The sequence below is a fragment of the Eptatretus burgeri genome, chromosome 10, assembly GCF_056783735.1.
Source record: "Eptatretus burgeri isolate ZD-2024b chromosome 10, Ebu_testis_v1, whole genome shotgun sequence".
NCBI classification, from domain to species: domain Eukaryota; kingdom Metazoa; phylum Chordata; class Myxini; order Myxiniformes; family Myxinidae; genus Eptatretus; species Eptatretus burgeri.
This window is the reverse complement of record NC_140970.1, coordinates 23,954,776-23,969,900: the sequence shown is the minus strand read 5'-3', so window position 1 is coordinate 23,969,900 and position 15,125 is coordinate 23,954,776. Positions and strand designations below refer to the sequence as shown.

The 15,125-nt window shown below is 45.7% G+C and overlaps 1 protein-coding gene across 5 annotated transcripts in view; it reads left to right on the top strand.

The window, feature by feature from the left end:
* The window catches only part of LOC147018092 (sodium- and chloride-dependent creatine transporter 1-like), a 210,339-nt gene that overhangs the window by 46,953 nt on the left and 148,261 nt on the right, over nucleotides 1-15,125 (top strand). For all 5 annotated transcript variants that reach the window (XR_015062277.1, XR_015062278.1, XM_085897435.1 and 2 more), the window contains exons 6-8: nucleotides 5,912-6,015; nucleotides 13,361-13,485; nucleotides 13,639-13,751. Coding sequence is in view for 3 of the 5 variants with exons in the window: in XM_085897435.1 (XP_085753561.1) it covers nucleotides 5,912-6,015; nucleotides 13,361-13,485; nucleotides 13,639-13,751 (342 nt within the window). In the remaining 2 variants the exon portion in view is untranslated. The remainder of the gene's footprint in view (nucleotides 1-5,911; nucleotides 6,016-13,360; nucleotides 13,486-13,638; nucleotides 13,752-15,125) is intronic.

The following is a 15,125-nucleotide window of genomic DNA, read 5'->3' as shown; positions in this document are numbered from 1 at the left end:
TGAAACACTGCTAGGTGCTCAAAGGGCTATCACTACCTTCTGTTGCTTGTGGACATGGACCAACTGCCTCCTCATTTGCTGCTGAGTTACTGTCTCTTCTCACTTGTGCTTCTCGACTGAGCCAGAGCCAAAGTATCACTTTCATACTGGTATTGCTATCGCAGATCACTGAATTGGTACAGGCTTTTCTAAAGCACACCCGATTCATATTACACGAGAAGGACACTCGGTAGAGTGCATACTTCCGACGTGCAATGCCTGATCCATGCGAACATATCTGGCCCAATAAATTTTTGAAATATCATGCTATATATCGTTTTTGGCCCGATCTCTCAATGGTGAAGAATCACTTTGAAAATTAAATATTTATCGTATCCAGATTGGGATTCGAATCTTCACCAAAATCAAATCAATTTTTCTTTGTCACACACCCAACAAGTCCACCAAGTTTCGTCTGAATCCGCCCACCACTTTTTGAGATATCATGCTATATATAGTTTTGGCACCATCTCTCAATGGTGACGAATCACTTAACAAATCCTTGTAGTCAGATCCGGATTTTCACCAAAACCTAATAAGTTCGCCCACACACACCGAATCTGTCCACAAAATTTCATCTGGATCCGTCCACAACTTTGAGATATCCTGCACACAAACAGACAGACAGAAAGGGGTGAAAACATAACCTCCTTCACCTTTGGTGGAGGTAATAATAAGCAATTGGCAATTGCTTTAAAAACTGCCACGAAGGCAAAGTAAAACACGATTGCTTTTTTTTTTTTTTTTTTTGTATACCTTGTCGAGGCTCGTACGAGAGCTAACACACAACTCACAGCAAGGAGGCATGAGACAAGAGGGGCGGGAGTGGAAGGGACAAAACAGTGGGGAACAGACACATTAGGTGAACTGTGGAAGGGAGAGGGATGGGGATGGGACGGGGAACATGGCGAAGAGAAGATGGACATTTCAGGGACTTTCAGGAAGGAAAGCAGGAGAAATGAAGGAAGTGGGCTTGGGTGGATTATCGGGGGTAGAAAAGATCGAGGATTTGGATGGGGGAAGATAAGAGGTGGTGGTGAACAGCTGTTTTGAAAGCCTGGAGGGAAGAATGGGAAAGAATAGAGTGAGGAAGTTTATTCCAAAGGCGGGAAAAAAGAGGAATGAAAGAGTGAAGATGAGCAGTGATTCGTGATTTTGATAGTTTTACCAGAAGGGGGTTGTTGGCGGACCTTGAGCGCCCTGTGGAAATGTGGTTGGGACAAATCGCAGAGAGAGCAGGGGGGGCAAGGCTGGAGAGGAGTCGGTAGAAGACAGAAAGACCACCGACCAACCTGCGGTGATTGAGTGAGAGGCCCAAAGACTCAGCTTCATTGCGGGAGATGCCGATGATCTTAAATGCCCTGGTTTCGACCGTGAAGCCGAGAAAGGTGGGAGGCAGGAGCACCAGCCCAGAGGGGAGAGCAGTACTCCATCAGGCTACGGACAAAAGCTTTGTAAGTGGTCAGGAGCTCAAGAGGGCCGAGGAAGGACTTAGCACGACGGAGGATTCCCAGTCGGCGACTGGCTTTTGAGGCGAGGTTGGAAATGTGACTTTCCCAGGAAAGGTCATGGCAGATAGTGAGACCGAGAAGCTTGAAAGAAAAGACTTCTTCCAGAGGATTGTTGAGAAAGTGGATGGGGGGGGTTTGTAAACGGTCCTTTCGAAGAGACATAGTGAGAGTGTGAGATTTGTCTGGATTGAAAGACATGTTCCATGTGTTGGACCAGTTTGTGATTTTATCCAGATCTGCAGTGAGTGAAGAAGCTGCTGCTTGCCGGTCTGAGGGATGACAGATGGTACGGCAGAGGGTGGAGTCGTCGGCAAAGAGAAATAGAGGATTTTCCAGAGAGTCCGAGAGATCATTGATGAAAACCAGAAAAAGAACAGGGCCCAGAACGCTACCTTGAGGAACTCCAGCCTGCACAGGAAGAGGGGATGAAAGAACTCCATTTAGGGCCACACGTTGACTGCGACAGGAGAGGAAGTCCGCGAGCCATGAGTGAAGATGGCCTTGAATACTATGGGAAGAGAGTTTGGTGAGTAGGGCAGGGTGCCAGACTGTGTCAAAAGCACGTGATATGTCCAGGGATACGGCTCGGATTTCCTGTCTGGCATTGAGGACCTCCATCCATTGATGGGAGAGCAGAAGCAGCATATCCAGGGTAGAGTGACCTGGTCTGAAACCAAATTGATGATTGGAAATCAAGCCATTGGAGAAGAGGAAGGATTTCATATCTGAGGCGATGATGGATTCCATCACCTTGCTGATGATTGGGAGAAGGCTGATTGGTCTGTAGTTATAGGGATCTGTTTTTGCACCTTTTTATGCAGGGCAGTGATGTTAGCAGATTTCCAAGCAGATGGCAGATGACCTTGGGCAAATGAGAGGGTGAATAGAACAGAGAGAGGGTGAGCAAGAGCAGAAGAGCAGGCTTTGAGGACACGTGGGCTGATGCCGTCTGGACCGGTTGCAGAATCTGACTCGAGGTTTGAAAGCAAGCTCTCCACCTTGTCAGGAGAAAAGGATACAGAGTCCAGGGACAGTTGGGTGCGACTGGGTAAAGTGGGTAGAGATAGTGATGGGTTTAGGACACAAGATTCAGCTGCAAACACCGAGTTTAGACATTCAGCTTTATCACGTGTGGAATCAGCAGTGCGGCCATTTGAGGTAAGGGAGGGGATGGAGGGGGAACATACACCAGAAACAGATTTGATTAAACGCCACCAGGATTTTGAGGAGGGAGAGAGGTTTGAGAGTTCAGACTTGAGATGAGAAAGATGTTGTTTTCTGGCTCTCCTGAGGGTAGATACACACTTGTTCCGAGCTTTGTGGAAAGAACTGAGATTGCCCTCAGTTGGGTTTGCTTTCCATGAGGCAAAGGCAAGTTGTTTCAGGACAACTGCCTCGCCACAAGCTTCAGTAAACCAAGGGTGGGAGGAAGGGTAAGACAACTGAACACGAGAGGGGATAAATCTGTGCATGAGGGAGAGCAAGTTTCTTTGAAAGAATTCCCAGGATGAGTTGATGTTTGAGAAAGTAGTGATAGGAGACCAGTCTGTCAGTTTGATGGCTGCTCGGAGACCCTGCCAGTCGCCTTGAGTGAAATGCCAGACTCGACGGCGGTGAGGTGGTTCTCTGATAACAGCCAGAGAGATATCCACATTAACAAGGACGTGGTCAGAAGAACCAATTGGAGCGAAGGAAGAGCAGCAGATATTGTGAGGGAAATTTGTCAAAATCAGATCCAGAAGAGATGGAGTACCATTGGTTGAGATCCGGGTCGGGAAGTTGACCGATTGAGTCAGTCCCAATGAGTCGCAGAAAGCTTTTGCTGAAGTGCCATGACAGGTGAGAGAGGTACCCACACCTAGCTAACTGGCGTGATGACAATTGAAGTCACCACATAAGAGGAAGAGAGAGTTTGGATGAGAAGATAGAAGATGGTCCATGTTTTCGGATAGTGAGGTGTAGATGGAGTCATCACTGTTCGGTGGACGGTACAGTACACATATAAACATGAGGTGGGAGTGGAGGGGAAGCCGAAGCCAGAGGTATTCCTGGGGGTGTGGGGGAGTGAGAGCAGTGCATGGAGAGTGAGGAATAGAGTCTTTGATGAAGAGAGCAACACCTCCACCAGGACGAGGCTCAGGTCTGTCATACCGTAAGAGGGAGTAGCCAGGGAGAGATACTTGGGAGTCATACACGTCTTGGGAGAGGAAAGTTTCTGTTAGGCAGATAATGTCTGGTTTGTCAGTGGCAACCTGTATGGAAAGATCTGAAAGGTTTGAGCGAAGGCCCCGGATATTTGAGGTCCACACTGTTAATGAAGAGGTAGGGGAGGAGGCTTTGGGTGCAGGAGGTGGAGGGGGAGGGGGAGGGTAGGACAAGGGACGAGAGGGGCAGGTAAGGAGGGTTGCTGAAGGAGTGTGGGGTATTGCAGAACAGCGAGGGGAGGGGGCCAAATGAGGAGGAGAAAAGGCTCTATGGTGCTGGGGGAGAGGGGGGACAAGAGACAAGGAAGAAGGCAGTTGAGGGTTTGAGGAGGTGGAGTGAAGAGATGGAGGTGAGAGGGCAGTGGAGGGAGGCAGGTTGGTGGATGAGAGGGGACACAACTTTGAGAAGGAAGAGTGAGGGGGTTGAAAGGTGGGACAAATGTGAGGGGGGAATCTTTGAGAGAGGTGAGAGGGAGGCTTGGAGGGAGAAGAGTGGGATGGTTGCTTTGAGAGTGAGAGTGAGGGGTGAGGGGGGTAAGTTGGCACTGAAGTTGGAAAAAAAGAATGGTTGATGGAAAGCGAGCATCCATGGCAAACTGTGGTTTTTAAAAGTTTTAGGTCAGAGATGCGATTTAACACAATTCTTGATGGAATTGCTTGTCCGTTGCTCGGATACTGAGGGTTAAAAGTTAAACCTGCAGTACTTACTTCCTGGTACGTCTTTATGTGATACGTTTCACTGTTGACGCCGAGTGCATCAAAGCTTTTAAAATCATGTACGGTATTTAAACATTGTAAACACCTTTCTTCGATTTGTTGGCGATATACTGGGTTTTTTTTTTCATACCATCTTTTTCGGTATACCGGTGTATTCAGAATTCCAGTACCAGTATATCGATATGAAAAATTATATTGATATGACCGGTATATCGATATATCGCCAGACCCAACGAGCAGAAAAAGAGTGGAAGTTGTGTGGTAAGCCTGGATTTTGGGAATCTAACCATGAGGGGGTTACTGGGAGATCACATGCATCTGAGATTTTATCCCCCGCCGCGTGGCGGAAGGGGGATATTGTTATCACCCGGGTCGTCCGTCCAGCTGTCCATTCGTCCGGCTGGCTGGGCGTCAACATTTATAGCTGTGAGTGCGATAACTCAACTGTTCGCCATATCGATTTGAAATTTGGGTCACACATGTACCACCTGAAAAGGAAGAACTCTGATTTTGGGCGTGGCCGGATCCAAGATAGCCGACTGGGGCGATCGTCCGGCTGGCTGGCTGGGCGTCAACATTTATGACGTCAACATTTATAGCTGTGAGTGCGATGACTCATAAACTGTTCGCCATATCGATTTGAAATGTGGGTCACACATGTACCACCTGAAAATGAAGAACTCTATTGATTTTGGGCGTGGCCGGATCCAAGATGGCCGACTGGTGCGGCCATCTTGAAAAAAATGTTTTTTGTAATAAATGGAAAACCGCTTATCTGATTTCAATTATTTTTGGTTACTACGTTCCTCACCCCTGGGGAACTTTTTCAAGTTGATGACCAAATGGTGTCTTGTTTCCAATTCACCTCCCTCATTATCTGGCATATGTATTACCTTTTTCATTCAATGGCGGGGGATTCCCCATCTCTGATGGTATATTTATTATCCCCCGCCGCGTGGCGGAAGGGGGATATTGTTGTTCGTCCGTCGTCGGTCCGGCTGGCTGGCTGGGTGTCAACATTTATAGCTGTGAGTGCGATAACTCATAAACTGTTCGCCATATCGATTTGAAATTTGGGTCACATGTACCACCTGAAAAGGAAGAACCCTATTGATTTTGGGCGTGGCCGGATCTAAGATGGCCGACTGGGGCGGCCTTATTGAAAAAAATGTTTTTTGTAATAAATGGAAAAACGCTTATCTGATTTCAATTATTTTTCAATGGCGGGGGATTCCCCATCTCTGATGGGTATATATATTTTTTAAATGATTGGAAATACTTTCTATCTTATCTGTTGTGCTTCGTTTTTTTTTTCATATTGTTGTGATTGTTCAAGACTTGGCATTTGCTATTGTGTGGTCCTGTGTGTTTGGTTAATAAGTTTAAATTTCGGAATCATGTTGTGAACAAAGCATGAGCGAATCACTTTTGTCCTGATAGGTCTGGATCGATGCAGGAACTCAGATCTTCTTCTCCTATACTATTGGCTTGGGGGTCCTGTCAGCACTCGGAAGTTACAACCACTTCCACAATAACTGCTACCGGTGAGTCAAGGAGAGTGAATCGGCAAAAAAAATTAAATTGGAGGCATTCGAGAAAGCTAAATCTGTGCACATGTAATGTAAACCTTTTTTGTTGTTGCTTTTTAAAGATGCAGCATTTATACTGCTTAACTTTTAAAGATTGGTTTGAGTGAGAAATATCCCCTTACCTCATGATTTTGTTTTTGTTCAAAATTATATCATAATGGAAATGAAACTTATTTTGTAAAAAAAAAAAGTTTTTTTTTTTTTTAAATCCCTATTTATCACTTTGAACTGGAACAAGATTAAGCATGGGAAATGAAATCCGCTCGGTGATTGGGATTCGTCTTTGTCTTTCCATTGAGGCTGCAATTGCCAGATGATTATAAAAGAGCTCCGTCTATTGAAGCGATGCATAATCCATAACAACAACATCCTTATCCGTATGCTAAAGCACCTTTTCATGGATAACAGTACCTATAACATAATATAATACATTATTAATGGAGCATTGGTCTGTCCATGATTATTTTTTTGTTACCACGATAACTTGAGAACTGCTGAGAGGATTAAACCAAACTTGGCATAAGTAGACTTTAATACAAAGCTGAACTGATTCAATTTTGGGTTCAAAAGTCGTGTGTTATTCATTTGAAAATCGTTTGGCTGACCTTAACTTGAGATAGAAGCATCTGATGTTAGTAGGTTGCTATATAACTTAAAGTTTAGTTCGCCATGTCCCTGGTTATTAACCCTTTTAAAAAAAAATAATTGATGGGACTTCAAAGTGCCACCTCCGTTGATTTGCTACAAGAAAACTGCTCCTTGCTTCAACTACCTGTTGATCTTCTCAGTCTATCTCGTTGGTTAGCCCAATGAATTTGTAACAGATGATATGAACACCTCATTTGTGATGAAATATTAGGATCTCTACCTATTTCACTTGTCTTGTAGTGGAACATACGTTCAAACTCGTCTTTTTAATTTCTTTTTCTTTTGTTTTTGTATGATGCAGTTGGATTTAACAATTTTATTTGCCTGAAGAAAACTTTTTTGTATGCCTCCGCTGATGAAGTCGCCGGAGGCATTACGTTTTCAGGTTGTCCGCCCGTACGTCCGGATTTTCGTTTACACGATAACTCAAGAAGCAAATTGTAGAATTTCATCAAACTTGGTAAAAAGGTAAAGTAAGACAGGGCAATTAAGTGATTAGATTTTGGGCCAGATGTGATAAAGGTCAAGGGTCAAAGGTCAAGGTCAAACTCTGAAATTTTACTGTTTATGCCCTAACTCAAGAAATATTGGACAGAATTTCATCAAACTTGGTACAAAGGTAAAGTTAGACAGGACAATTAACTGATTAGATTTTGGGCCAGATATGATAAAGGTCAAGGGTCAAATATGTCAATACTCAAGTGTGTGTGCGGGAGAGCGGAGACATACCTGTCGAATGCGCGCAGTCTAATTACTCCAGTTTTTAGCATTAAAAACTATTAAAAAAATCTCTGAAATTGCTAAAAAGACCAAGGGAAAACTTTAGAGGTATGGTTGCTGATACATAAGGAACATAAAGTTCTCTACCTCTGATGTCATAGGTCGCATGGTTTGAGAGCTATGATATTTTGAAGAATAAATCTTTGAAAATCCTCTTCTTCAACATGGCGTGACAGATCAAGGGGAAACTTTACCCACATGTTCTCCAAGCCTTGAGGATGCTCGGGTGTTTATGAATAATTAATAGGTCACATGGTCTTTTTTTTGTATGTATTGTCAAGGCTCGTATAAGAGCTTGCACACAAAACGTATAACAAAGGGAGCAGGAGATGAGAGGGGTGGGAGAGGGAAGCACAAAATAGTAGAGAGCAGAGACATTAGGAGATCTGTGGAAGGGAGAGGGATGGCGCGGGGTACACGGGGTAAATGGGATGGACACTACTGGGAATTTCAGGAAGGAAAATAGGGGATTTGAAGGAGGTGGGTTTGGGCTGCTCTGCGCTGCTCCAGCACATGCTCCCAGATCTGACCTGGTATGGGGTGGATTAACAGCAGGAGAAAAGATCACGGTTTTGGATGGGGGAAGATGAGAGATGGTGGTGAACAGTTGTTTTGAAGACCTGGAGGGAACAGTGGGATTGAAGAGAGTGTGGGAGTTTGTTCTAGAGGTGGGGAAAAATAGACGAATGAATGAGTTAAGGTGAGCAGCGATTCTTGATTTTATAGTTTTACCAGAAGGGGGTTGCTGGCAGACCTTGAACACCCTGCGGAAATATGGGGGGGGGGGACAGATCACAGAGCAGGGGGGTGGGGCTGGAGAGAAGACTGTAGAAGACAAAGACCACTGACCCTCCTGTGGTGAGAGAGTGAGAAACCCAAAGACTCAGCTTAATCGCGGGAGATAGCAATGTTCCTAAAAGCCTTGGTTTCCACGGTGTGAAGCCGAGAAAGGTGTGAGGCGGGAGCACCGGCCCGGAGCGGAGAACAGTGTTCTCAATCAGGCTGTGGATGGAAGCTTTGTACGTGGTCAGGAACTCAGGTGTGCCAAGGAAGGACTTTACACGAAGGAGGATGCCCAGTCACTGACTGTCCTTCAATGCCAGCTTGGAAATGTGGCTTTCCCAGGAAAGATCATGGCAGATAGTGATATTCAAAAGCTTGAATGAAAGTATCTCTTCAAGAGGATTGTTGAGAAAGTCGATGGGGGGTGAGGGGGGTGTTTCCAGATGGTCCGTTTCGAGACACAAAGTGAGAGTGTTAGATTTGTCAGGATTGAAAGACATGTTCCAAGTGTTGGACCAGCTTGTGATTTTATCCAGATCTGCATAGAGTGAAGAGGCTGCTGCTTGTCAAGCTGAGGTATGACAGATGGTATGGCAGAGGGTGGAGTCATCAGCAGAGAGATAGAGGATTTTCTAGAGAGTTGGAGAAATCATTGATGAAAACCATAAAAAGCACAGGGCTCAGAGCACTGCCTTGAGGAACTCCAGCCTTGACAGGAAGAGGGGATGAGAGAATTCCATTGAGGCCTGATGATGCCATCAATTCCCCCACCCCCTCTCCCATACAACTGCGATAGGAGAAGTCTGCGAGCCATGAGTGGAGATTGCCTTGGATTTTTATTATTTTTAGGAAGAGAGTTTGGTGAGCAGGGCGGGGTGCCAGATCGTATTGAAAGTTCGCGATATGCCTAGGGAGATCGGTCAGGTCAGGTATGGGAGCATGCACCGGAACAGCGCATCGCTGTGTCCACTCCAGGGGCCTCCATCTGGCCATCCCCCAGGCAGATGCGTGGCCCATCCCTATCTCCTTGAGATGCTGATCAACCTGCTGCAACCACGTGGCATGTGGTCGGCCCATTGGACTCCTCCATTCACGCGGTTCCCTCGCTGAGAGAATCTGGTGAGCTGGATCAGCATCAAGAAAACAACCCACATGTCCATACAGCTGCAGCTGACGCTCATGGACTATGCAGGGAACAAATCCCATTTCAGTCTCTCTCAGCAACCGCTCGTTGGACACAAAGTCCGACCAGCCATTGCCATGGATTCTCCGAAGAGACCTGGCACCAAAGGATTTAAGTCTCTGTCTCAGATCCCAAGTCAGAGTCCAAGTCCCGCATCCATATAGAAACTCTGGAAGCACCAAGGACCTGAAGACTTGGACTTTTGTCCCCCTGTGCAGGCACCGACAGCACCACACCCCATGATCCAGTGAATCCATGACTCCCCAGGCCCGACACAGACGCTGATTGACCTCTGGCTCACAGCCAGCAAAGAAATGAATATCACTGCCAAGGTAAGTGAATCTCTCTGTGACCTCAACATCCTCACGACAACCAGGGACAGACAAGATAGCAGCATCCAAGATGTCATTGAAAGCCTGGATCTTAGTTTTGACCCAGGAAAGCCGTAATCCCAGTGGCTCAGACTCCTCATTTAGCACCTTGAAGGCCCCAAAAGGATATCCAGACTCTCCGCAAAAATGACCGCATCATCTGCGAAATGAAGGTCAGAGATCTTGACATTCCCAAACAATGCACCGTAGCTTGATCTCTCCAACATCCTCCCCAGATTCCAGTCCATACAAGTGCTGAAAAGTATGGGGGCCATTCCACTCCCCTAACAAACTACACTAACAACTGGAAATAAGTCAGAGATGGTATTACCACATCTCACAGCACTTTCAGTACCAGAGTATCGTTGAGATGTCAGATTTATCAGTTATGGTGGCACCCCACGAAGACCAAGAATTCTGAAGAGGGCATCCCGATGCACTGAATCAATCGCTTTACAGAGATCAACACAGGCAGTAAGCAGACCCTGCTGAAACTCTTTTCTGCTTTCAGTGAGGACCTGAAGAGCAAGGATTTGGTCAATTGTTGACCTCTTTGGTACAAAGCCTGACTGCTCTGGGCACTGGTGCTCAAGCAGATGGTGGCGAATCCTATCAATAATTATCCAAGCAAAGACTTTACCCGGCACTGAGAGCAGCGTAGCCCCTCGGTTGTTCTTGTAGTCCTGGCAATCTCCCTTCCCTTTCCAGAGAGGGACAACAAGTCTCTTCCAGTCTGTTGGAATGATTGATGCCTGTTGGCCAGGCAGAATACAGAACTGCTTGCAACGACACGAGCATAGCATTTCCACCAGCCTTGAGAAGTTCAGCATGGATGCCACAGATCCCAGGAGCTTTACTCCATTTGAATCGGTTCACCGCAGCCTGTGTTACCACAAGCGAAGTTGTATCACAGTTGATTGGAGCCTCAGCAATAGGGATCGTACCACCACTGACATCCAACTCAACAGCTGATGGGTAGGCCTGGAACAGCCACTCAAATTTACCGGCCCAACGGGCCTTCACCTCGGACTCTCTCAAAAGCCCACCACCCTCCACGCTAACTGCAGTCCACCGAGGGACGGGCTTGGAGGAAGGCAATGCACGAATTCCCTTGTAAGCAGGCCAAGAATCACTTGACCACAGGTGATGCTCTACCCTGTCACAGATTCCTTGCACATTGGCCTCCTTGTCCTCATTCATTGCATGTACAGTTTCACACCTCAACACTCTGACTAGCTCAGCTTTTCCATTCAGCCTGGCCCTGTGACTTTGATCAGTGGTATCCAGTGTCCCTTGAGTGACAAAATTCTTCTTCGCCCTTCAGTGAGTTTCAAGACATCCACCAGAAACATCAAGTATGGTGGTCTTGAAGGCACTCCACAACTCTTCAGGATTTCCCAAAGCACCCAGACCCCCCAAATACCCACTCACCTATTAGCAAACTTCTCAGCTACCCTCTCATCCTTGAGCTTGCCAACATGCAGCTTAGGCTGGGAGGGTACCATTCTTCTGGATTTCAGCTGCAACTTCAGAGTTGCTACAACAAGCCTGTGGTCGGTATTGAGGAACTTCGCACTCCAGGAGACTCTGCAGTTCTGGATCATCCTCCAGTGACCTTCAACGAGCACATGGTCAATCTCCTTTTCCTCTCCACCAGCGTTGGAATACCAAAGCCAGCAATGAGCCTGTGGGTGCCAAAACCATGAACCAGCCATCCTAAGTCCACGACTTCTTGCAAAGTTAAGGAACTTAATGCGATTCTCTTTCACAGTTCCAGACCCATGGGGACCAACACATGTCTCATAACCGCCCCTATCAGTGCCAGTGGATGCATTGAAATCCCCAAAGACGAGAAGAGTAAGTATCTCGCCTGGTGAACTGATGAACCACACACTCGAGTGCAGCATAGAATGCATCCTTCTCGGTGAATCACTCGCCTCAGTCGGAGCATATACAGAGACCAGGGAAACAACACTCAAGGAGTGACGAATCTTGTGTCATAATATGCTCGTTGATTGGTTTTACCTCAATTATCAATGGAGTCAGCTTATTGGACACAGCTTCCGCAACTCTTTGGCAATGGTAACCATCAGAGCGACCAGACCGAGTTGGTGTAACCACTCTCCACTATCCGGTCTCTGAACCTCACTGATGTTATAATGCTTAAGCTCAGATGATAAGAGAGACAGGTGATCATCCTCCTTTTGGATTGGACATTTCAGGCATGCTCATATAGGGATCATCTCAGGTTAACCCAAGGAGATCGCTGTCTGGTGGCCAACACCTCAGCAGCACTCCACAACACTCCACTGCAATCTGACCCAGGAAGTTTACCGTGTGCTTTTCCTCCTCTCATCAAGGAATGGCGGTTCCGAAGGCTTTGCCCTACTCCCGTCATCCGGTGAGCATCCCTGCGAAGGGCAGCAGCACAAGAGGTACTCCAATGGAGCGGGTTTTCAGTTTTATTTGCATTTGTGGGTTTTGCGGAATGAAGTGTTTTGCAGTGGCCAGAGTGCAAATCCTGCCACCAAGCTCATAATTTTTTTTTTTAAAGTAACCTAACTGCAGGTTGCTCGCAGACATAGTTGGGCACTCGATATGGATGGCCGTTGGTGCACAAGAAGCTCCTCCACCCTTTGACAGGTTTTGTTTTTAATCCTGCGGGGTATCCATATCCATACACCCTCCTCACTAGGAAACCTGGTGGGGGAGATGGTTTAGTTGCTGATAACCTGACCATGAAATAGGTTAGTACAGGTTTACATGGTACCTGTAGCAAGTCTCAGATCTAATCTGCCCTGACCTGAGATGGGTTTGATCTCATGTCTTGGGAGATGGTCTGGCAGCTATATTGGATTGAACAAAAATCTTTTAAAAATGCTTTCTCTTGAACCGCTTCACCAATTGATATGAAGCTTCACAATTATGATCTCGTCGTCATGGTGAATATATGTTTTATATTTCAACTTGGTCGGATGCATGATCTGGCAGTCATAATTATTTAATATTTTGAATCTGGCTTCAGGGATTTAAATCAAATATGGTACAAGTGTGTACAATGTGGGCGGAGGCATATCTCGCAACGTCGAAGAGTGCCCTGGTAGTTTTTCTTTGACCCTTGTCTTTGAACTTTATTCTGCTTTTTGTGGGTTTTTTTTTTGTGCGTTCCAGTTTTATCTTCTTTGTGTGATTCATCAAATATATTTTGCCAATTGCTTGGAGGGAGATTGCAAATTGAACCAAATTCATTTGCACTTGCTTTGAAAATTCTAACTTTTATTATTCAGCATTGAATATTTTTAATAGTGAATTCTTATTTTAATTTTGAGAGTTTTTCCTTCGAGGCAACAGTGCATAGCACAGATTTTAATAGCATGGCTACCCGTTTCTTACTACACCGTAGTAACTATGGGATTTGGTTCTCACTCAAGAGGAAGAAGAGGCTGTGCCAATGGGTGTCTGAAAGCTGAATCGAGATTGCAAGGCGCTTAGTAGGCCTTGCCTTAAAAACACTTGTCCTCGGGCCTTGTTCTAGGGATGCCTTTATGCTGTCACTCGTCAACAGCGGTACGAGCTTCTTCGCTGGCTTTGTTGTCTTCTCTACCCTCGGTTTTATGGCCAATGAGCAAGGCATAGACATTTCCAAAGTCGCTGAATCAGGTAAGTATGCCACACTAAATATATTGATGATTCGGATCTCCAATCAAATTCCCTGATGTTTATATGTTCATGCCTATTGATGGCAAGGTCAATCATGTGCAGCCTCATTGTTGTTATTTTGTAGCCAGTTTTATCTCAATTATTTGTTTGCAGGACCTGGATTAGCTTTTATCGCATACCCCAAAGCTGTCTCAATGATGCCTGTTGCTCCCGTGTGGGCAGCACTCTTCTTTGTCATGCTTCTGCTGTTGGGACTCGACAGTCAGGCAAGTGGCCTTGGGGAATTTGTTTACCAATAATAAGGGGAAGCTTATGTTGTGCCAAACCACTGAGTTGTGTTGATACTTACACGTCTTGGTTGGTGCAGAAATTGATTAGGGTTTTTAAGCGGTGTAGCCACTTCAATATTTGGGTATGTCCTGCCTTTCATCCATCTGTCCATCCGTCCATCAAAACGAAGAAGAAGAACCTTTATAACCCACCATGCTTAATTATAAAGAGTTCGAAAGTATAATTCCAATGGGGTTTAAAGGGTAATTTGAATGGGTTTCGTCCGTTTCTCGGATTTACCTTTTTCATACTAGCAGAACCTTCCCATCACTTCACTGACAGACCAATTATTCGTTGTATTTGCCAAAAATTTTGGGTGATAAGGAGAAGGAAAAGAAGACCAATTTACCCATGCTTAAAGTGCTTTAACCCCTCATAAACACCATTCTATCTCTGTCTCTGTCTATATATATATATATATATATATATATATATATATATATATATATATATATATATATATATATATATATATATATATATATATATATATAGTTGCGAATTCGCACCCGCCGGCGTGCGATCGGCCACGTAACTCGAATCGCGGCACGTCGCCCACTGGACGGACAAGTCAGTCGTGACCCTCTCGGAACAACGCCGGGAGCTAGTCACGGGTGGGTCTTTCGACCTCACCACAATCGTGCCAATCGGCCACCCGCGTAGGATAGGGTTGTTTGCCAAACTCGACCTACCTAAGTACCTACGCGGATGGTTAATCGGGCGATCGTACCTCGCCGCAGGTCGACTTCGGACGCGAACCGCTCAAGCGGTTCGTTCCGTACTGCAGAGATAACGGAGCGGAGTTATCGTCGACCTCGACGGTTCAGATTAGTTACCGGGAACTTACACCCACTACCAATCTTTTACGTAATGCAGGATAGAGATTCAATAAAAAGAAAGGAGACGAAGCAGAGTGGGAACAGTTCAACAAGCAAGCATTTTATTGCGCGACACACGGACACAAAGCAAGCATGTATATTCAGTCACGGTAGTAATAATAATAATAATAATAATAATAATAATAATAATAATAATAATAATAATAAAAGGGCACATATTCAAACACAGAAAGAAACAGTAAAAGAGAGATACTACCGACTAAGACCGACACACGGCAACACTTACACAGTTTTACTTAACAGACGGCGCCACCACAAGCATTTACACAAAAAGCAAAGGAAAAAGAAAGCCACCCTCATAGGCGAGGAGGCAGACAGGTCCGTAGACCAAATTTACGTGGATCCTGAAGGATCGGCAGGTCCGCGAGACCGGGGAGGTCTTACCCGCGTCCTCGTGACGCGATGGCGGGC